The following is a 24080-nucleotide window of genomic DNA, read 5'->3' on the forward strand; positions in this document are numbered from 1 at the left end:
ATTCATGGCTGCTCCCAGGCTGTGCCTTTTGTTTAGCTCAGGTGCTTCCGGTTGGCTGCACGCCATCATCACACACCTTTACAGGTCAGCTCCGGTCCTCCGTCAATCACAGCGGAGTGGGTTTTTTAAAAAAAACCAAAATCCCCAATGAGCTCTCACCTACCTAACAACAATTATTAATTATGTGCCTACATGTGTCGCCTTGCAACCGTCGACCTGAGCTAAGTCTCACTGCCCAAAGACAATTGCAAGGTGAGACCAAAGCGTTTAATGATTGTTTAAAGCCACAATTGTTATAGAAAAACACCAAATAAAAACCTATACTGAAACCTGCCAGCACATATTGACATATGTTAGCTAATTCAACAGCTAACATGCTACAACTAGCCTACTTTTTAAAATTGAGCTCGAAAGTTATTCTTGACCAAAATTAGCCAGTCCAGAGCTTGTTCAGTTTTGTTTTCATCCTCCACCTCCTGTAGAAGAAGACCATGAGATGCTGTTGAAAGCACAAGCTAGAAAGCTAGACTTTGCAAAACTTTTTTGTTAAACAACTAAATGTTTTATGGCTACAACGCTAGTAAAATGGGTGTTTAATAATATCTGATCAGCTGAGAATAGCCTAATGGCTATTTTCATCTACAACTTTTTTTTATCTAAAAATGTGTGATCAAAATGCCTATTATATTTTTATAGCCTACCGTTGAGCTTGTGCTTTATTGTGTGCTGTTGTTTCATAAAACCATTGCCAACTTAACACATTAGGTTCCTCTTTTGACCCCCTGTTCATTATTTGGTTTAAGACAAATGCATTCAGGAATATGCATCATGTACATTTTGACACAAGACCCACCTTGAGGTTGTATATTCCCAAACAACTTTGCAATGAATCAAATTACCACAAACCAACTGACAATAAATGCAGCGTTTGGGGCCTCAGTGGGTCAGGGCCCAGGGGTAGTTACCCACTTTTACGTGGTTGGTAGTCCATAAAACAACAGCCTATAGGCCTAACTACTTTAGCCTACCAAAGCCTAAGCTTACAGTACTCTTCAGGTGGTTTAAAATCACTGCAGGAAAGGCTGCCTCACTTGCTCAGGTTTTACCATTATCCGCTTTAAGAAATCAACAAAGCCATGGGATTACTGCCACCAACATCACACCCAACCTGAGCTGTTTTTCAAAGTAACATCCTGGCTACTTCAGTTTAGGCACAACATGCCCCAAACAAAAGCTGGACAGGTAAGGACAGGTTTATCCTCATGTTTCCTCAGAAGATACAAATGGAAGACCGCAACAGGGATGGTGTGTTTTGATAAGACACCTGCTCACCACTGCAGTGTACTCTGATCTTCTCTTGTTGCAAACCTTTGGGTAATTAATCATGTCAAAAGCATATTTTTCAGAGTATTAGGCTATTGTGTGGATTTACTTTTTTTGTTCTCTCAAACACCAGTAGACTAACCCTCGAGTGATGAGAGGAAGGCTTTCACGTTCAATATTGCTCATCCAGTCTTCATCATGTAAATAATTATCTGGATAAGGAATCCAGGGATCACTTTTGAATCAAAGTAATAGCCACCATTATCTGTATCCATTACAGAAACTTAAGTTATTCCTTACTGAGAGTCACTGCTGTAACTGATCAACAATGTTGGCCGTCAGTCAGGGCCATGCCTTGCTAAGATGCCGGCCTTATAATCAGTCACATTTATGAGGACACTAGAGCATCAGGAGCAAGCTCTCCGGCCCCTCTCTGACTCCTGTGTAATCGCAGTCGAATCACTGCGGACACATTCATTCAGATGGCTGAAACAGAAACTATGGCACAGATCCTGTTTTTTTTTCAAGTAGACACTTAAAAATATGTAGGGAAATAAGCAGTTTGTCTGCTCTGTCCTTTCTCCCTGTGGGGGTGCATACAACATACAATGAAGCACACTTGAGACAGTTAAATTTTCAAAGTTTTTTTGTTCAGTTTGGTTTCAAAATAAAGATCACACAATTGTTTAGAGACAATCTACAACAGGAGTTACAAAAAATAGTTGCCCAGGCAATAAGCATACACAGGTTCTGTTAACTATACACATATGGTTACAGGTGTGCTCGTAGTAAATATACACAAGGCTGCTCCAAATGTACACCGCGCTGTGGCGGGCTGCCTCTCTCACCCAAAAGGACATAGACAGTATGATACAGCACTTACAGCACTAGAGAAATGCCAAAAAACACAAGAATCTCCTCTGTACAATCCATGGGTTTACCCCTCTGAAAACAGTCATGGGTAACTGAGGGGTTTGGGGGAGGTGGGGGGGGGTTTAAATGACTAAAAGTTATTTCTCCCACCCAGCCAGCATACCCATACACATGACATATTTCATGGGGTAAAGCATTCCTATAAAAAGGTCTTAAAAAAAGGTCAAAAAAACAAAACCTTCAACGTAAACCAGAAGACAGCACTAAGTCTAACATAACGTGTCCAATTGGGAGTCAGTGGGAGATCGACGTCTTAAGTTAAGCAGTGACAAGATAAAGATAAAACCAAGCGTGGCGAATCTTTGTACAAGTACTACGCTGTATAGAAAGGGCTTTTCAAAACAAAAATTTGATATTACAATTTACAATATACAACAACTCATATGTCACAACCAAGGAGGTGAGAATATACACTGAAATGCACAGGGGGTTTTTTTCTAAGATTTTTTTTCCAGAGTGAGCTTTTTTTTCTTTTTTCTTCTCATACCAAAAAGGGTGGTAAAGCACTTTTACATTACAAGGGTTTACAAATGTACAATTATACAGTCAGAAGTATGTGGTCACTACTAGGATACATTATAGATACAGATTCAACATCAAAAACCAGAAAAACTACAAAGTTTTATATATATATTTATATATATATGCAAAGGTCTACACCAAGTATACACGTTATATTTATAGAAGCAAGACCAGAAAACGAATCTCCCATGCTAAATGATCTGTCTGCTGGTTAGCTGATGGCGTGTGTGTGTTTGTGTGTGTTCGTCTATGATTCTGTGACGTCAGACAAATTAAATACTCGTTCCATCTCATAGTGGTAAATAGCTTGGATGAGAGGAGGGGGAGGGGGACACTAGGATTGTGTGTGCAGCAGTAGCAAAAAGTGAAATTATTTTTGAGTTTATCAGAAAAGAGGAAATGAAAGGAAGGGAAAAAAACAAAAATAGGAGGGAGTGGAGCGATGAGTGGAACAGGTCTCACCTCTCTCCACTCCCTGCCCTCCTTCCCTCCCTCCCCCAATTCAGAAGGCCTGCGGGAGGGTGGGGGAGGGGCAACAAAATCTGACAAAAACTAAGGCTGCCTGTAGCAACAGGCTCCTCCCGAAGGGTTGTCATGGAAACAGGCGTACGAGGGGTACTCAACGTCCTCAGTGAGTAGGATTTGGAGGGGGGAAAGTGGGCACGATGCCTTCTAAAAAGGGTCAGCTGGGAACAGGAGGGTGGGGTTGGGAGACATGACAGCATTAGGAGGGTGAGGTGAAGGGGTGGGGGTGGGAGGGGTAGATCAGGTGCTAGACATGATTTCAGGCTGGAGGGGAGAGGGAGTCGGTTTACATGATGCCATTAGGAGGGCCACAGAGAGGACCCAGGTCAACGCCGTTCTTCATGTAGTACTTCTCCAGCTTGGCCAGGATGTGTTTCCCATACGTATACTTCCTCAGGGTGGAAATGTGGGGCCGGATCTGCAGAGACGAAAACACACATGTTCACATCAGATATGGGCCGTATGCATGCCCAACACACCCTTTTAGACGGGTCACACAACCACAACACCCATTTATTTGGAAAACAATGATCACTTGTGCTTATGTCAGCTTCTGTGTCGTTGCCTAGGGAACCATTGACCTGATTAAGATTTATTGATGTGCAGGTAAATGAAGGGTTGGGTTGATGGGTTGACAGAGATGTGCTTTCCCCCTACTTCATTCAAAAGGTTGATATTTAGTGCTGAAAAATCAATCAAAACAAAATGAATCAAATGACAATTGTGATGATCATTGTTTAAAGGTTGTTTACAGGTTTTTAAAACTGTAAATTTCATTGCATCATTGTAATTTATAAACCTGTTTTATGTCTGTTGGTGAGTCAAAATAAACAATTTTAAGACACCACTTTCAGTTTTGATTTTAAAAAGGCTGACCAAAGCTGATCATGTCAATACAGCACCCTCTTCTTTCCACTCACCTTGTGCATTACGATCTTGCGCTGGGTGGGCTCGGCCACGTCGATCATCTTCTGCACCACGTAGTTGGCGTACTGGTCCTTCATCATGGTGTATAAGGCACTGTGGGGGCCCTCAGTCAGGCTGCACACCTCGTCTATCAGCACTGCCCGTTCTGCCCGCGACGCATGGGTCACACACTTCTCCACCACATTACTAGAGAAAGGAAGGGACGGGTGAGTGTGAAGGTACAAAAGGAGAAAGAGAAACAAAAAAGTCTGGATGCAATTGTGGAGAAAAAAAAACTAAAAAACACCCCTCTTTCGAAGGAAGGAAGATAAGGTCGAAACCTTGTGTTTGTGCTGGAATTTACCTTGCAAACTTGTGCTGGCTGAGTCCCAGTACATTGCCTCTGATCTCAGCCACTATCTTGCTCTTATCCTCAGCCCGGCCGTGCTCCAAAACGTGCTGGATCACATAGTTGCCATACTGGTCCTGAATAAAACAAACCACACAGACACATTAACTAAAACGTGAGGACACCAGCTGGCGCTTCTGACGTCACATCAAACATGCAGCCAACTTCAAAAATCTGGACCAAGAGGATCTTTATTTAAGCCAACTTGAGGCGTCATTATTCTGAGAAACATAACTGGTGGAAGAATAAAGACCGCAGCGAGTGCTAGTCTGCGAGTGTGTTACCTGCACCAGCTGCTCTGTGTGTTGATGGAGCTCCTCTAGTATAGGCAGCGTCTGTTCAGGAAGGCAGTGTTCAAGAATGCGCTGGATGACTCGGCAGCCATAAGGGTGAGTGGAGAGGGCAAAGACCTGAGAGACACACATAATTACACATCTTTACTTATTCAACACGTACACAACAAGTGGTCCTGGAGCTCAGTGAGCTGAACACTGCACTAATTTACTTCTGTTCAAACTGTTCAGTTAAAAAGGTGCAGAGAGTCCATTGGATTACAGTACCAAATAATCATAGGCATACTTCCACACACCCAGCCCACCCCTGCAGGGAAGGTGAAAGAAAATTCCTGACATGCTTTCAGCTACACAAACAAATACAAACCATCGAGTAGAAACACAACATGCCGTTTCACAACATGCAAATGTACAACCAGCAAAACGCTCACACGTCAGTGAGATTTACTGTCAGAGGATCCTGAGTGACTCCTCAAAACTGAAACCTTTCATTTGTATCTAACAAAAGGCGAATGTATGAACACACTTACTCTTTCTTTTAACACTTATGCTAATGTAACATTTAGCTGGTGGATAGAAGATGGCTGTTGCCACTGGGCTGAGGTTTCTGTTGCCATGGCAACGTACCCTGTCCCTGGAAAGGACCGAATATGTGTGTCTATGTACTTTGGCGGTGACAATATGCTTGCTGCCTCAAGGCAGCGACAGTGTGTGAGTGCACAAGTAATGTATGTGTGTGTGGATGTCAGCCAAGCACCAGCAGGCTTCAGTGATTGAATGTGGAAATATTTTCTGTGTGTGTGTGTGCGCGCTCACAGAGTGGACTCACCTGTCCCTTAAAGGCGTCTATGATGAAGTGCAGCGCGTGAGGCTGGACACACTCGATACACTTCTGCACCACGTGGTTACCGTTCTGGTCCTTCACACACTTCAATACATGGCCGTCCAGCTCCCGCACCATCTCGCTCTGCAGGGAGGAGGAGGAGAGAGGTGGAGGAAGAGGGAGAATGTGGAGAGGGACATGTAATCGTTTGTGAGAAGTCAAATATTGCCTGAAAGCATTTTCCAATCTCTCCTTCATTTTTCACTGTGGCTCACAGCCCAACAAATAACACTGGGCTTTGAACAGTTGCCCTGGAGAAATCTATTGAGGTCCATTAGGGAGAGATGGATACCTCTCTCTCTGTCGCGCGCACACAATCTTACCTTTTCCCAAAACCACTGAATTTAAGCAAAATGATTTCCTGATGATATTCAGCTAGATTTATCTTAACACCTGCAGTTCAACATTTGCATATAAACTGTGGTATCATTAGCCTCATTCATCGTTGATGATAGAGTGCCTGCAAGGAACCTGCTGCTTCATGAGGCAGCTCCAACATAAAACCCATAATGTAGATGAAAAATGCCATTTCAGCGCGAGGAGTGCACCTTTTTAATCGATGCAGCATTCTGCTATATAAACAGAAATAGTGATCCATGAGCAATGCACTCTCATTCATGACTGAATTATGAGCACAAGGATAGTAGATGTGCTTTGAAATTGGGACACTTCAAAGGATATTTTGCTTTTTTAAGCAGACCTTTTTAATTAAGGTGATTTTAGTGCAAAGGTACGGCCTGTTTCCACTGTTTATACTTTAATACAGTGTAATGACAACTAGTATACTTACAATGACCTGCTGATCAGAGGGAATAAACTCCAGCGCTTTCTGAATGACCCTGCAGCCGTACATCTGCAGGGCCAGAGACAGTACATGACCTCGGATCCTCTCTGCCAGAGCCAGCTTCTGGTCTAGGCTGCCAAACTGAAACACACACACAAAATAAGCCTGTAAATCCTCTAATCCATGTGATAATACATGAGACAATAAGACGTACATTACACGTTCACACAGGCCTCAAAGCACATAAACATTTATAAAAAAGAAAATTAAAAATCAGGTGCAGTTCGACAGAATCATTGACAGAGATTTTCCCGTGAATTCAATCTTGGCAACTCAAATCAAGTACACTTTGCTGATAATGAGCAGACTTTTCATACACACCTCAAAGAACTTCTGGATGACATAATTTCCAAATACGTCCACCATGAGCTGGTAGGCCGCCTGCAGTATCTCACTGAAGACAAGCTGGCGCTCCGCTGAACTGGCTCGCTCCAGTTTCAACTGGATAAACCTTTAAGAGACAGAGAGGATAAGCATTATATTAACCATAGATATCTTTTATATTAAGTTCAACAGGTACCTTTTGTACCCTCTTGTTTTGTTATTCCTCATTTCCGTTAGCTTTTGCAATATATAAAAGCCTCATGAGAAAGTATACAGCCTGCTCTCCTAAAACCAACTTAGTATATAAAGGGGATTGACAAAGTTTGAATGAACTTGAAGACAAATACACATCCGACAGTGACAGAGCAATAAAGTGAAACAGATGTACAAAGACAGAGAGAGAGCTGCTCCTATATCTTTAACCTGAGACAAAAAGGAGATAAAATTCAGAGCAGAGACAAGGAGAGGGAACCAAGCAGCCTGTGAGGTGAAGTGATGGATGCCAGGCAAAAAGCAAAAGAAGATAAAAAGGACAGTGATGTTGAAGAGGCTGAGGAAAGAATATGTCTGGAATTTGCAGACTGGACGTCATGGTGTATTAATAGATCATCTGAGTGGAAAAGTCTGCATCTGAGGCAGGACTGGTTCAACCCAGACAGACCCAGAAACCAGGACCCCAGAGTGGCCTCAGGCGCCCCCTGCCCGCCCCAAAATTAGCACATCTCTAGATTGTATCACAGAAAGAGGCAGAGATGGTATCATATCAATGACAGTTTGTTCCGTTATCAATACCAGTACTTGAGAATATACAGCCTAAATATGTATATATATATATATATATTTTTTTTTTTTTGTGTGTGTGTATGACAGTGTGGTCTAGTCTGTGGAGGACATTTACACATAGGAATGTCCTGAGGGCTGTAACATTACCAAATCCAGCCTGTTCACATTCTGAGTTGAACATAAAAAGAAACACGAACTTCGATCCAGCTCTCAACTGTGAACTTGACAGGAGTTGTTTTTCAGCACTGCCTTGAGGCTCCTATACACTGAGATTTTGGGCCGTCCCACACAAAGTTGATAAATTGTGATGGAAACTGTGGTGAAATCTCAAGTTCTAGACATCCAATACAAAGATTTGGAGACCAAAAGACCGCCTGCGTCAAAATTTTGACCATGTCAGAAATTTAAGATGCCGAAAAAGAGGAGCTTTGTCAAGTCTGAGAAAATAACTTGTGTGTCATTTCAGTTTGAGGTTGGAGAGAACAAATTTAATAGAATTACATTACAATTACACATTACAAACTGGTTTATATCCACGTCTTTCAAACTTGCCTTCCTCAGTTAGGGAAGATCTAATGGAAGGTTGAGTTGCATTACGGGAAATGTAGGATCCGGTGTTTCTGGAGCATGACCCATACTAGAGACTAAATGTCAGGATCTCTCAACTTCTTTCACTTTTTGTAACCTGTCTCTTGCAAGTCTCTCAACTTTATGGAAGTACAACTCTAAATGACTGATGTGACATTCTACGCACCACCACGCTATGGCCAAGAATGTATAAACAACTCTTAATACGTCCACGGCTATGGCCAAAGATCTTTTGTTTTGCAGCATTTTCAAAAAATGAAAGCGATGCAGATGGATGATGTAAGTTGATGACGTTTCTTTTTTGCATTTTGTTTTGCCATTTATGTTGTAGCACTACTATTTTACCAGGCATTCATTGAACAATCTGACCTGCTTAAAAATGTATATTATACAGTCTGACAGAAAGTACAACCAAGATTTTATTAGACTGACCTTGCACTGTGTGACATGCAATGAACCTGCAAGATAACTGTTATCTCACAGTGAATGGGGCCATTTAGGCATCAAACTTTGATGGTTGGTTGATTTACATTAATTTTTCCATCCGAGGTGAAACTCTAGGTAGTCAAATAGGGGTTGACTTGCATGGCACTGATGTTTTATTGCACTTTATTGCGTTTTTCTGATTAGTTTTTAGTCCTGTCTCTTTCGGGTTGAGGTGATATTGGCGTACCTGCTGCCATGCTGGTCCTGGCTGAACTCCATGATGTGACCAGCGATGTCTCTGAGCTGCAGGTTGGGGTAGCGGTTGTTCCTGAAGTCCTCCAGCAGGCGGCTCCGGCCTGACGGCATCACGTCTGACATGCCGTAGCGTAGCCGTGACGACGGGAACAGCTGGCTGCTGGGTGAGAAGAGGGAGGAGCCTGAGCTGGCGGCGCTGCGGTACTTGGCCTCAGCTCCTGGGGCTGCAGAGATGAAACGCCCACTGCCATTGGTCAGGCCTCCAGAGGGGTCAGAGAGAATAGGGAGGTGATTGTTAGAACTGGCACTGTCCAGATTTCTGAGTGTAATTGTCAAATAGAGCTCAGATGCAAGAAAAGCTCTCGGATTAGAGGAAATGTAATCATGGCTTGAACCAAAAACAATGAACATAAACCCAAAAAGACCATGCTAAACACTATAACAAAACGCATAATTTCAATCATTTTCTTCCAATATATTCATACAAATATCCAGAGTAGTGGATATACATCCTATAGTGGCAAACACAAGTCAAACTTCTTCAAATGACCTTATTTTGGTTTGCCTATTTTTAAAAGCAGTGGAAAAGGAATGTCTCTCTCATTGCACTGAATATCAAGTACTGCTGCAAAGATTACTTGCATGAGTTAACATGGATTATTTTTTTAATTGATGACACTGCAGTACTACATTTTTGAGACAGTATCATGAAAATTATATCACAGCTATGCAACACAGAAAGCACTGGATGGCAGCACTGCCCCAAATATCAAGCTGGCCTACACCAAGAAAATGAAATAAATCATAACCAATGTATTCTTTAATGTGTTCAACTGCATTAGATTGTGTTGTATAAGTGTTGCTGACATTGAGTATTCTCAAGCAACATGTGTACCTGGTGGTAGCTAAATGCTGGTGGAGGAGCATGATTTGTAACCTGACGATATATACAAATATCCCAGTTAGTGTCTGTAAGTGTAGTTCAGGATATCAGGGCTCAATTTCCTTCAAAAGCTGCTATTTACTGCAGGTCTTATCTGTATTGTGCAACACCTCCAAAGACTTGAAACCCGCCAAAGCTGGGTCATCTATTACAGCCAGTGCGAAGCCTCGACTTGGCTCTGTCACTTTGTTTAATTGTTGTTTCATTACACTTGAGTGTTTGTATTACACTTCACTCTGCCAACTGTCAATCATGGAAAACACACAGGAAGCAGTACATGACTCAGCTGGTAATTAATCCCTCAAAACATGCTGCTTTACAAATCTGCTGTCACATTTTAGTCTTTTAGTTTGGAAAATCATGTTAACTGGAACATACAGCTGACCCGAATGCTTTCGAAGCTTCTATCATTACCATGGTAATCGACGTCCAAGTCAGTATTCGAATGGTGTGGAGTTTGTTATTATTATATATGCATTACCCCAAAAATCCCAAATACCCATTGAATAAGAAATAGTAATCCATTATTAACATTAAAACAGCATCTTAGATCACGAGACAATGACAGAACTGCACCAATCAGGTGCAGTAAATGATGCCAATTAATAGTCATATCTGGTATATTCTGGCACATAAACATAGAGCAGGCTTTGTGCACCAACACGGTTTCCATAGAGTCACAAAGTAGCTACTCAAGTGGCATTACTGTGGAGCAAAACACACCTAACAGTACTCTAATGGTAATCTGAATCACTTGAATCAAACACACTTACCAAGATTGAGATTGGACGAGGAGCTGTGATTGGAAAGGGAAGGTGGGGGTGTGAGGGAATGGGAGGGGCCCTGGTTTGGTAGGGGCATGCCAACGGGGCCAGGGGAAGGACTGAAGCCCAAGGTGCCATTATAGAAGCCTCCATGGCCAATCGGGGTGAGGCTGGAGGGTGTGCGTTTGTACAGCTCATTGTTGCCCGTCAGGGAGTCCCGCCTGGAACCACTGCCACCACTGGAGTTGGCCACTAGAGGGAGACAAGGACGTAAATTAGGCCATGGTATCTGGAGGATCAGTGAAATGTTAATTACTTTTCTTTTGTTTGTTTAACCATCAACAACTACATTTTAGTGCATGCCATTTCTACTTTATTCAAAACTATGAACCACCAAAAATATTTCAGCTGACCACTCTGACAGACTGCTGGAGAATGAGAGAGGTGTATCTCTACCTGCAGTGCCGAAGCCTCCCAGGGTGGCCCCCAGTGTGGCACCGAGGGAGGAGGAGTTAGGCTGGCTGAAGCCCAAGGAGGCAGAACCTGGTCCAGGCTGGCCAGAGCCTTGTGAGAAAAGAGAGGAGCTCTGGGAGGAGGAGCTGAGGGAGGAGGATCCATAAAAGGAGCTTCCGCCCAAAGCACCACCAGGGCCACCCTGCTGCTGAGGCTGCTGGGACGTCATGGCACGAAACGGACCGTTGGCTCCACCGCCCAGACCACCGTTGGCACCACCGGCGGAGGCGGCTGCTGCTGCAACTGGAGGGAGAGAAAACAGATTAAGTGATTTCACAGGCCCACCAAAGTGTCCTAAACAACTCTAAATAGTCACACAAACAGGTGAATGAATTTCATTTGACAAAGTGCTGCAAAGATTCTTAAGGAGATACATTTCAGGGAGACTCACTAACCTTTCTTTACATCTTTAATATTAATGTAAACCTGAATTCCCCTTGTTACTAGTCTCTAGATTCACATAAACACTGAATCATGGGAACTCCTTGTATAAATTTGAGGCTAGACTCGAAAGTGCAGTCTCATAATCTCTTAATTGTATGTTCTGGATGAATGGGACATTCAGAACATGTTTTTAAAGACCACAATGTGCAATCCGTTGTTTTGTGTGCATGACATCCTTCTTTGTCCTGTTGGCTGCAGTGAACAACAGAGACAGGCCAGGCCTTTGACTGTACTGCAGGTAAGCTGCGCACTGCCAGCTTACCTGCTTGTGCTGCAGAAGGAGATATGATGACAGAGGCAGGGGCCATGAGGCGGACAGGGCCACTCCTAGCTCCAGTGTTGACTACCAGGGCCCCTGTCTGATCATAGTAGGCTGCAGGGGCCAGGACTGGGTAGCCTGAGAAACAGACGGCGACAAAAGGAATATTCAGAGGGTACCTAAACTGATTTTAGCGTGTCTTTTCTTTCATGTAGCTGTGGGTAATTTTAGCTCTCACTAACTGAACAGTCCATTTCAACATCAATTTCAAAGACTAGATATTTGGATAAATTGTGCTGTAATAGCAAAAGTAACTGGGTTTGTTGGGACCAAACCAATAAAAGGTCAGAGTGTCATACTCACCAGGAACTCCTGCTGCTAACCCCTGCCCAAAGGCAAGGGCTGAGTTGACTGCTGCTGCTGCAACCAGCTGGTCATTCTGCTGACCCTGTTGACCTTGGCTAGGGGTCAAAGGTCGCTGGTTGCCCCCAGCACGCATAACCTTTACAAAGTAAGGAAAACATGAGGTATTTGAATTTCCATTATCAATATGCAAATTAATAGAGAAACAGTGCTCCAAAATTATACTAAATCAGCTCAGAAGCAGAAAACCTGTGGTGTGCTGTAGATTAGAGTTTCTATCATGTTCTTACTTCCTTGTAGTTAATGTCTAAAACAATGTACCTACCACAGAGAGACAAATGGAGCCATGTAATAAACAGCCAGAATAACAGCACATTCCTTTTATTAGCATAAGCAAGTGAATGAAGCAGAAGTAATTCAACAGCAGTTGGATGAAACATTTCCTGCTGACTGGCCGATAATGTACACAAGCTACAAAGAGTTTTCTGCTTTTAGATCCAAGTAGAGCAGCAGTAGGACTGAACGCACATTTCAACTGGCACATAAGGAGAGCTCTGACAGAAACATCTTGAGCCAGTTTTCTGGCGAGCGGCCGACTGACCTGCTGTTGGTTCTGCTGGCCCTGGTTTGCTGCCTGCTGATTGGCCGAGTTGTTGGCTGCAGCAGCCTGCTGCTGGAAAAGGTTGGCAGGGTAGACCCCCCAAGGGGTCACACCGTAGTACTGGGGAGGCATCACTGCCGGACCTAGACTCAAATAAATAGACAAAATACAGGTGAGATAAGACAACTGTGTCTGTGTTTATGAATCTCCTTACTGTAGAAAACTTTAATTAACATGAATGTTTCTAAATCCCTCCAACAGCATCTAAATGGAGCCTCCATTTCAAAACACACGACTCACCGAGTGTAGCTGCTGCTGCTAGTCCGGCTGCATAGGGGTCTGTCCCCGGTGGAGCAGCACTGATGATGTAAGGATTGGGCACAAAAGCTGGGGCCAGACCTGAGAACACACGGAGGGAAAAGGTGAACCCGGGCCAAACGGTTTTACATAACACAATCAATACATAGAAACTCCTAGAATGAAGCTTCAACACATGATAACCATGCCAGGACTTACTCTAGCAAATCCTTAACTAAGACTCTAGATCGTAGTCAAAAAATTAAGCTTTCCATGACCACAATGTTTCTTTATGTATATACTCTTTAGTCTTGTTAAGTATTACTAGTTTTTGAGTAAATCTAAAAAATATTAACCCACCATTAATTATTTACCATTGGACTTTTGTAACTTCTGTGTTCTTTAGCTTTAGTGAGTAAAATGTTATTAATCAACAGGAATGATGGCAAAAGCTACAAAAGTAAGGCCAATGCTGTTAAAACACTTGAATTTCCTTTCCTTTGTGTCAGTTAAGTCAGTGAGAAAATGTGTCAAATCAAATGTAAAACACATCAGTTCTGCTGCTCATATGTCCACACACACACACACACACACACACACACACACACACACACACACACACACACTTACCAATGTGAGGCTGCTGTGCTGCTGCCAAGGCGTACTGCTGTTGTTGGGCTGCTGTTAACTGCTGCACTGCTAGGGCGTTGTTTCTCTGAAACAGCTGCAAACAGCACGACGACAGGTGAATCACATTTTAATGCCACTGGAGCAGAATCTCACAGAGAGCTGATGACAAATGTGCACATTCGACTTTGTGCCTGCTGCTCTTACCTGCTGCTGGTTGGTGTAATCAAATAAGCCCACAGTGGGCGCAGAGTCCATCTGCATCTGGGAGTTGTAGTCAAACTGAAGCGGCTCCATCACTGACTCCATGGGGTCCATGGTGACACCACCTTGTTCCACGCCAGAGAAGTCCTCAGGAGGTTTGGGGCCTCCACCACCTCCCAGGGGTGTCAGGCCCTCAGCCCCTACACCCCCGGGACCTCCAAGCAGGTCACCCTCTGGGCCGGGGGGCGGCATGTTGCCTGGGGGACGACTGCAGGGGTGAGAAAAGAGGAGGAGTTCAGATTACATCTAAAGTTTGTGGAGCGACAAGCATGTCAAGTTGTGAGCATGCGTGTTCCTCTGTTACCCAAACTCTTTGACGTCGACATCGAGACCGTTCTGCACAGGCAGCCCGTTGGGGTTGATGACGTCGCCGATTACATCAGCTTCACCTTCTGTCAACTCTTTCAGTTTCTCTCCTTCAAATGTTGCCTTTGGCTTCTCCCTCTTCTCTTCCTCCACCTCTCCATCCCTCTGCCCCTGCGTGATGGAGAGACAAGAAATATAACGGATTAAATGAAAAACAAACAGAGGTCCTGATAACCTGAAAGTGATAGATGGCAAATACACGAAAGGTACAGGGTGGGAAGGACAGACTGTCAGATGTGGACAGGTCTTTCACCCTGTCCATGTCAATCACAGGCTGACAGAGGACACACAGTGAGACAAAAATGATTGATTGGGTGTACAGTCAAGGTTAACGAAGGTAGTTTCATGAAAAGTCACGATTATTACGATTAGAAAAATCATGATGCAGAAAAGAAAATAGAAAACATGAATGAGTAAGACAAGGGTAATGAGACCAACACTGATGGACAGATAGAGAGATTAGACTTCCAAGACTCACATAGGGTCCTTTTCGGAGGCAGGAATCCAGTTTGTCGGCCGGTGAGGAGGAGAGGACGTACTCTACCATGCTAACTCCCAGCCCTCCACTCTCCGAACGTGGTGACATCACTGAGCCCACCCCAACTTCACCGCCACCATGGAAACCCTGCCCTGGCCGACGGGACACCATGATTGGCTGAGACACTGAGTGATCTGACGTGAGGGGGAACAGGGACTGTTAAATAACACTTGCGCACGGGGGGAATGCTACATTTTCTCTACAAACTGTTCAGGCACGAAAGTGACAAAGTGACCCAACACATATGCCAAATTACAAACAAACTACTTTGTACACATGCTGTAAAAGACACGTCTGGGGACCTATCAATGGACGTTTCCATTTTAACTCTTAATTTTGACTATTGGACCATATTTATTTTTAATCATTTTACTGAACTTTATTTGTATCAGTCTTATTATAATCCCATTGATGGGAGTATAAACCCTGTGGGTTTTGAATTACTTCTGTTACAACTTTCTGTTAATTTTTTGGTAATTGTCAACGCTGCGTTGGGGGTTCCTAAATTGCCTCTCACAAACTGTTCATTTCATGGGATGCTGTGATATTGTGATATTAAGCTATATATGAGCAGTAATGAGGCCAAATGCAGATTACATGCCAACACTTCTATGAAAACATGACTGTCTTGTATTGTCTGAGAGCAAAGTCCGAGAAATATGCCATCTCATGCACAATTTGAAGTTAAAACTACCAAATGTATGTATCACTTTCTCCACAGCTATAAACTGAGGTGCCAGTTTCTTTTGTCAGCATGCTTACAGAAATAACTGCATTGGGTTGATATGATACACGAGAAATCTTAAATCTCATCCTCATCTAGGAGAACATAAGGGTGATTTCACTTTGACATCAGCTTTTGATTCTGACAGGAATCTAAATATACATTTTTCGAACACCAGACAGTGATTGTTCTGTTGGTTTCTTGATGTGCTTGTGAAAAAAAAAAACTGCCATGTTTCGCAAACCGTCCTGAGTTCTGTGTAACAGCAAACTGTCTGTCACCTTATCACAAGGCCTGACAAGTATATACCTGAGGCACCCCATGCACTGTCCCTCCACTGGTCCAGAAAGATCCCTTTTGGTCCATCCTTCCCAGAGTCATCTGTCTCCCAGAACTTCTTACCAGTTAGCAGCTGCTGCAAAGACACAGGACAACACAGGGGAGAAACAGGTCAATATAAAATGGTTATGCAGATATTGCAGGTACATGACAAATATAAATATAAATAAATATCATGATTAGTTTGTAGAACTGACCATCTGAGCAGGGAGGTCCTCAAATCTTACTAGCAGGATAATCTTAAGAATGTCTTTTGTTTTTGTTTTGCCTTTTATTTGGTGTTAAGCCATCAGTGCTGCAATTTCCAGTAATGCACACATCAGTTGGAAGTACTTTGAGCCCTGACTGCACCCCAAACAAACAAGTACAGGCCATTCTAACTGCATGAGTGAAGCAAAAACAAAATAACACACTACCACAATTGAAGCCAGAGCAGCCACAACAATTATGGGTCATTATATTCATTGAAAAATGTCAATCATTTTGAATAGTTCAACTAGTGTTTGGACTCTGAGCATCTTAGCAGCTGATTTGTATTTCTCTGCATATCTCTATTCATATCTCATTTCACTTTATATTGCAGTCAGCACCTTTCTCACTATAAAAAGATTGTGATCACTATCTTCTGGCAACAGGAAACGACAACTCTTGGTTGCATGGGGACTTCAAATCTGAAAATCTGTTGAAACTGATCTAGCTTTTCTAGGTGAAAACCAAAAAAGTAATATGTTATTTATTGGTAACAGTTTAATACATCTCATTGCAGATGTATAGCAGCCAAACAATATTCACAAATCAACGTACATCAGCACTATGTTCAACGAGCCAAAACTAATTGTAGGCACCGGTCCAACATTAACAGAATGACTGAATGTAGACAGTGTTTAATAAATGCCAACAGTCAGTCCAACCAGCTTAAATTAAAAAAGCATCTCTGCTCAGTCTCTTCTCATCTTTCAGAGCTTTTCATTCGGGAAAAACAATGCCAACACTACTTTTGGCTCAAAGGCCCTCCACTGAGCAACTGATCCATTTCTTTTTCCTCAGATTTCCTGTTATTCAAGTGCCCAAAACACAAAATAGGGCAGCCATTTTCATGTCAAGTGTTGAAATATAGCATCTGACCTCTTCAAATCCAGTGAGTTCAATGCAAAGTTTAAATAACAAAACTAACACCGTGAGTAACCACAGCCCAAATGCTGAGGTATTTAAGCTATAAGTCACCACCTTCTAGACAATACGGGACCCCGACCTTCAACCCTGAGGTCTCACCTCTCCCATGGCACGTCCCTCCAGAGCAAGAGCCTGAAAGTCATGGTTCAGCTCGTCCATGGACCGCACCTGCAGACACATATCGCAGTGAAACATGAAAAGAATGACAACTTATGTCTGTCATATTCAACCAATGTATAAAACAAACTCAACTTGAATTAACTATGTTGTTAATCAATAATTACCTTCGTAAATGACTCAAAAGAGTTTTTTAAAGTTTTAATTGATGCCAATTGGAACTGAAACCAAGTTGTTTACCTTACCCCCCCCCAATGTATTTTAACAACAAGAGTATTTAGCGGACAGAGACCTTCATTATTTAATCTGTCTAAGGGATGATTGATTTTAAGATTACATAATACATTTTAGGAATAAAGTTTTCTGCGCAGAAATATTTCTGTGAAGTTTGTATGAGCAAACAACAGTACATATGGCATAATACAAACAGCACCAGTGCCGCAATATGTGTTACCACTTGTGCAACACTAACACTAACATGCATACACACACACCTGGCTGTCATGGATGTTGTCCCCAGTGGGCCAGCGATGTTTGCCGGGCTGTTCACCGTGCTGCCGCTGGAAGAAATAGTCTACCATGGCATCATCCTGGGAACGTCCAGCACCCGCCACACCCTTAGAGAGACACACACAGACGTGCATATTATCCTGGAACTACTGGCAACAGTAACAAGCACAATGTATCTGAGAAACAACTGGAGACACGCAGGCATAGCCAGGATTTAAGTATTTACCAGTGTTTGATTATGAGTTGATTATAAAACAAAACAAACTTGAGCATGTCTACGTACAAATACATGTGGAACATATGAATCAACATACTGTAACTTCCAAATACATGTATGATATATAGTACAAAAATCTAAAGGCAGCTTAATCAAAATGCAAACATCAACAGCACAACAAAATCAAATGATTTAATCGCCAAAGTCTGTGTGCTGCTATGAAAAAAGCCCATTCTTTAGTCTCTTAGCGAGAACATTATAATTTGTATTAATTACTATCAATAATAATTAATCTGCTGGACATCCCAGGTGGAAATAATCAGAAGTTTTCTGCCAGGTAATTGAACAATTCATCCAAGCATATTTTTCAACCTCATATTAAGGAGACCAAATTTGTCATTCGCATTTTCAAAATTCATCATCAAAACAGCACCGTAGTCTGAAGTATTTAAAGCCACAACCTCACCTAAAAAAAAGCAAATGTGTCCAAATAGGAGGCAGCATTTCTTTTCACTGGCAAAGCTAATGTTGACTTCCTCTCTTACTCATTTTGAGGGTAAACACAAAATTCCCCATGAGAAACTGTCATCAAAGAATCAGTCAACATGTACTGGAAACTGCTGGGCTTGGTCATTGGCTGTACACGCAAAGCGTGCAGCAGAACAAGCTACTGGGACGTCATTTAATCGGACTAAATTGTTACTTATCAGATGGCCCGGAGTGTTTTTTCCAGGATTAGTCATAACAAATGCTAACCTTGTTATCAAGAAGTAACATTTTAGAGACACACGACAGATCATCCCATTTGGGATCTTACAGTGCACTAAAGCTGAGACATTACATGTTCACCCTTATTGCAGTCTGGTATCGGAGTTGTGGACTGCAAAAAAACTTCCCAATTTCCAGAGGACAGGGCCCCTCTGAGGACACTACAGTTAATACATACTTTATAACACAATGAAAGGCTAACAGCTATCCTCCATAAGATCACCATTTCCACTGGTCGGAGAATAAAGACAGAGCCATGACTATTAGGTGTTGCTCTAACATAATTAAAGCTGCAAGTAACACTAAGGACCTTGGTCTGAGTGGCACTTAAATGGCTGAAGTACTAAAGACTGGACAGCCACATGTCAGCGGTGAGATGTCCCTTATTGACATATGTCCTCCATTAATTCATGAATGATAGGTAAAGGTGTCATGGTTTTACCTGCTGGCTGGGGGGTGTGGCCTGAGGGGTCTGCCCAGTTGGAGGGGCATGTCCTCCGCTGCTCAGCACCACGGGCATGCTGGGAGATGTAGTTCTATGGTGGGGGCTGAATGAATCCTGCCAGAGCACTGCTTTCCTCTTCAACACACACACACTGCTCATTCCACCACAGCCTGCCCAGAGAGAAATACATCTGTCACATGCAAACAATGGCATACTGGGTCAATACATAGAACAAATACAATGTTTGATAAGCTTTGACCAGTTGAACACAGAATTTACTCATTCAAGATGGAGACCAATGCTCAGCTGCCAGTTTATTAGGTACACCTACCTAAAACTAATGCAGTCTAATACAACTCTCCTGCAATAAATCCATCATAAAGACTCTAATAATATTTTTCACTGAAACTGATACTGTTTCAGTAAGCAGTAACAGTTTCATGGCTGTGGTTTAAAACGTACATCTGGTTCATGCATATTACTGAGAACAGATAAGACACCTTTCAGCATAACGCAGCACAATTCAACAGCACCACAAAATGACCATAAAGTTAAATCTACATCTCTCTATAACGGTTTCAACTAGAAATGAACATTGAAACCTATGCAGGATTTATTGCAGGGCTGTTATATTGACTGTATGAGTTTTTCATAAGTTTTGCATAAGTTTAGGTGTACCTAATAAACCAGCAACTGAATCTTAAGCATTTTTAAGCATATAAACCTCTGTTGTAACAACATAAATCCAGTCAGTGATGCAGCAAGTCAGTCTTTGTAATTATATTCCAAAATAACACATGCACTGACAACAAGTCCTCGTGCCTGTGTGCTGGCTTATACTGTATTAGCTAATGTTCACAGCAACTAAATGACAAAGACAAACTATGACCCATGTTCAACAATCCTACTTCATAAAGAACGGTGGTGACAGCAGACGAAATATGGTGCAAAACAAATGGGTCGTCTAATAATTTTCTATTCCAAATGGTTTATGACCAAAGTTCAGAGTCAGTGTTGCTGCTCTATAAATCCCTTAACACATCAGTCATATGTGAATGAAAAAGGCAAGCACTATGTAATCTCATGTAAATGGGGCCAATATCTTTCAGTCATTTCAGAATAGAAACGGACCTCCCACATTTGACACACCAGAGATGCAAAAATTTCTCTACGCATATTGTAGCTTGAACCGGTTTTAATGACAAACTACATTCCAGTTGCCAGTTCATTTGGTACACCTAGCTAATGCAGTCAACCACAACTACACTGCAATATAAATACCTTAATGAAGGTTAATTGGTTTGATTAAAAATGGTCTACTTAGTCAAATAAACTGATGTCTATTTTGAATATAGAACTACATATTATTCTGCAGCACAGCACTAATTAAATAGACTTTAATGTAAATATCAAACTAAATCTAATTAGTTGAATCCTTCTAAAAGAACCCAAAGAACATTATTAAGTTTGTAAGCTGCAGCCACATAAGTAACAGTACTAACATAATTTTTGGTGCAGAGTAGAAACCTGCCATTGAAGCTACTTAACTGCAGATAATCAGAACGAGAGAGCTGGGATCAACTGCTACAGATATAAACCAGAGAATCACTTTACTAGCCAGCCCAGGAGGCAGGTGATTTATCTGCTGGCCCGCCTATCTGCAGTCAGCCAAACACACCAGTTCTAACTCCAGTGAAATGGACCATAGTGATAAAAGTTCCCCACACAGGAATCTCATAAAAAAGTTGTTAAGCACCCTCAAATACTATTTAAACACTTATCCTGTTAACCTGACACTTCCCTGGTTTAAGGTGTTCTATCCACAGAAATTTAGTTGCTATGAAAACCTGTACAAGCTTTAGGTGAGACATGGTTGCAGATCATAGTATAAGTTCACACTGTTGCAGCTGACATGTCATACCGCCACAAAAGTATAGTTACCAGTTTATTAAGTACACCAAGCTAAAACAAATGCAGTCTAATACAACAGACCTGCAATAATTCTTACCTTCATGGATAATGTTCAGTTTTTGTTTAACTGTTGTAGAGAGGTTTTGATTCGACTTTCAGGTGGTTTTGGAGGCTGCAGTTTGTGGTGCCTTAAATATTAGTAACGCCTCAGAGTGTAGCACGATACAGTTCAACAGGACCACAAACTACATTCTCCAAAATGACCATAAAGATGAATAAACACCTCTCTAAAACAATATTAACTGTTATTAACTGTAATAGACTATTACTTTAAGCTAGATGTACCTAATAAACTGGCAACTAAGTGTATTGTGTAAATGGGAACAATTTAAAATGATATCAGTACGTTTGCACAAGGGAGGCTGCTGACTTTGTCTGCCAAGAAATGGAGACAAACTGGTATTGGTTTGTTTTGAAAAGGTCAGAGGGGCCCTGTCATTTAACCCAGGTTTAAGGGTGGTGGGCAGATTGTCATTATGTGAGCAATGATAAACCCAAGAAACATTCAACGTGCAAAGACCAATCTGTTTGGTGGTCGTGGTCAACATTGGGCACAACAACCTCAGTGGTTTTCAGCAGTCAGAGGGATATAATTTGTATTTTACAACCTCTCCTTATCCAACAAGCTCTAATCTCTGTTAAAATTACCAGTTTCACATTAAGTGTCCCTACAGGCCATGAGGAAATTATAAGCAGTTCTTTTTACACTGAGCCATATACAGTAATTAACTTTGCCAAAGTCTGTCTGACACTATGAATCTTCAAACGCATGCAGCTTTCTCTCAAGTCTGCTGAAACCACTGTGCAACACACCACCTCCATGAAGACAAAAAACCACGAGCTGAGCTGACCGGCTGAACAGTCCCAAAGGATAAAAACAAACCGGCTTGCCAACTGATCATTCACATATGTACTCATGTGTTTGTTTTCTTGCTCCACTCTTCATTCAACGACAAGGAAATGTAAGCTCTTGATTCCTTTGCTACAGCTCGAAATCAGGTAGAGAAACACCCGGAAATCCACAACACTGTGGCCATTCCCCAAAGCGAGGCGCACACGGCTTGTTATGCTACAAGTTTAATTTAACACACGGAAACAGGCACTGTGCTCCATAATCTAACTGGGTTAATCATTATTCAATACCGGGGATCAATCCACCGCATACCGGGCACAGACAGGGGTGTGACAATACGAGCAGGCAACCTGCAGCTAGCAGGAGATAACGTTAGGTGTCTCAACACAGACCAAATATTTCTCCCCTAACAGTCATGACACATCAAAACGAAAGGGAATATGTAGAAGATGTCGTGAAGGGGATCGTCACAGTCACCGGGGGTTTCATTTTCATGCATCGGCGTCCACTCACGCCAGTGTCGGATCTGTTATGGAGGGTTCGCTGCCCATGTCTACCAACAATAACACGGCCTCCCGACACAAGCTCAGCCCGGGCGAACCGGTGGCCAAACACGGGCTCCATACAATATTTTAAACAGCGGCAGCGGTCCGCTAACATCAACATTTTGTTAATAATAAACACCCGGTGGGTCTCTACCTGTCTGCCGACCTTGCAGCCCCACAGGTCCCCGTGACGCGGATGCTAACAAAGGCCTGAGAGCTGTCTGGAGCGGAAGACCGACACAACGGGAGGAAGGAGGCAAGCAGCAGAAAGGGAGGCAGCCGCTTCAGCCTCACGAAATACTCCTGTTTAGCCCCTGTCAAAGTCGCCATAACAACAATATCCGCACCGATGAGTGAATAAACAATGTCCCGTGCTGCTGCGACCGGGCAGGAGGTGATACTCACCGGCGGAGAGGGTGGATGGACGCGGATTTCGGCCCCAGTTTCTCTCTGACACCCCAGGCTTTCACTCCGACAACATGGCGGCTCGACGGAGGAGCAGGCAAGAGCGCTGCATGACGGGAAGGGATGAGAGAGAGCGTGCGGTTCATTGCGCCAAGCGGGAGGGGAGGGAGGGACATACCGGACCGGTCTCTTTGTTATGTGTGTGTAGTCTTAATTGTATTGTGAGGTGTATTTATACTGGATTTTGACTTCATTCACATTAGTTGTTATTGGCGTTAACATGTAATAGACTGTACAGCTGTTAGTGTAACTGGAACAGAGGACCTCACTAAAATAGGAAAACAAATATCACCACAAATTTATATTTATATTTTTAACATAGGACATTCGTGGTACTTACAGTATCAAAAACTGTAAAACACAATATAATTATCTACTAGTATATGGGGATGTTAAGGGATTCCGTCGGGGGTGGACTGTACACCATGTACCGGGGTCTCTACGGTAACGGGGTGCTTGGCAGCCATGGCAACGTGCAGAGCCACACGGTCAGCCAGTGTGTGGTCGCTGGACGCTTCGTTTCACCTCCGGAATGCAAGTGGACGGTGTGAAAAGGGGAGCGTGTGGCCCAAATAACCAAAATACCCTTTTGGCTTTTTTGGAAATGTTCCAGTGGCGACCCCGAGGCTGCAGACCGGAGAAAAGACGGTCCCAAACCGGTCTGTGGATGACGTAATGCAACTAAATTGTGGCAGCCCTTTAAGAAAATCTATGGTAATCATATGGACATTTTTAGAATAGGCTGCTAAACATAGCTGTGCGGTCCTGTCACACTAAATTAAATAACAGCATTTTTTTCTGCTCCTCAAACACAATTTCTACTCCAACACATTTGCTATGTTTAAAATAATAGGTCACAAATCTGCACTATCCCACTTCCACATATACCATTATTGTTTTTTCAGTATTTTGTTGTGGTTTACTTTTCTTTGCTGGCAGAAAAAGATAATACAATTCATT

General features: G+C 42.6%; 1 protein-coding gene across 1 annotated transcript; it reads right to left on the minus strand.

The window, feature by feature from the left end:
* Positions 1–1951: 1951 nt before the first annotated feature.
* Positions 1952–23132, minus strand: pum1 (pumilio RNA-binding family member 1). The gene is made up of 23 exons (XM_070921203.1): positions 23061–23132; positions 19284–19456; positions 17841–17963; positions 17329–17397; positions 16027–16132; positions 14934–15127; positions 14394–14566; positions 14033–14297; positions 13829–13922; positions 13202–13300; positions 12902–13044; positions 12301–12439; positions 11941–12075; positions 11178–11477; positions 10731–10973; positions 9007–9274; positions 6960–7089; positions 6585–6719; positions 5741–5878; positions 4903–5028; positions 4574–4695; positions 4224–4416; positions 1952–3721 (listed from the first exon to the last, which is right to left on the minus strand). Exons 2-23 carry the CDS (start codon positions 19443–19445, stop codon positions 3590–3592), a joined length of 3489 nt encoding a protein of 1162 aa, XP_070777304.1. The 5' UTR covers positions 19446–19456; positions 23061–23132; the 3' UTR covers positions 1952–3589.
* Positions 23133–24080: the final 948 nt, after the last annotated feature.

Source organism: Enoplosus armatus, chromosome 16 (genome assembly GCF_043641665.1).
Source record: "Enoplosus armatus isolate fEnoArm2 chromosome 16, fEnoArm2.hap1, whole genome shotgun sequence".
Taxonomy (NCBI): domain Eukaryota; kingdom Metazoa; phylum Chordata; class Actinopteri; order Centrarchiformes; family Enoplosidae; genus Enoplosus; species Enoplosus armatus.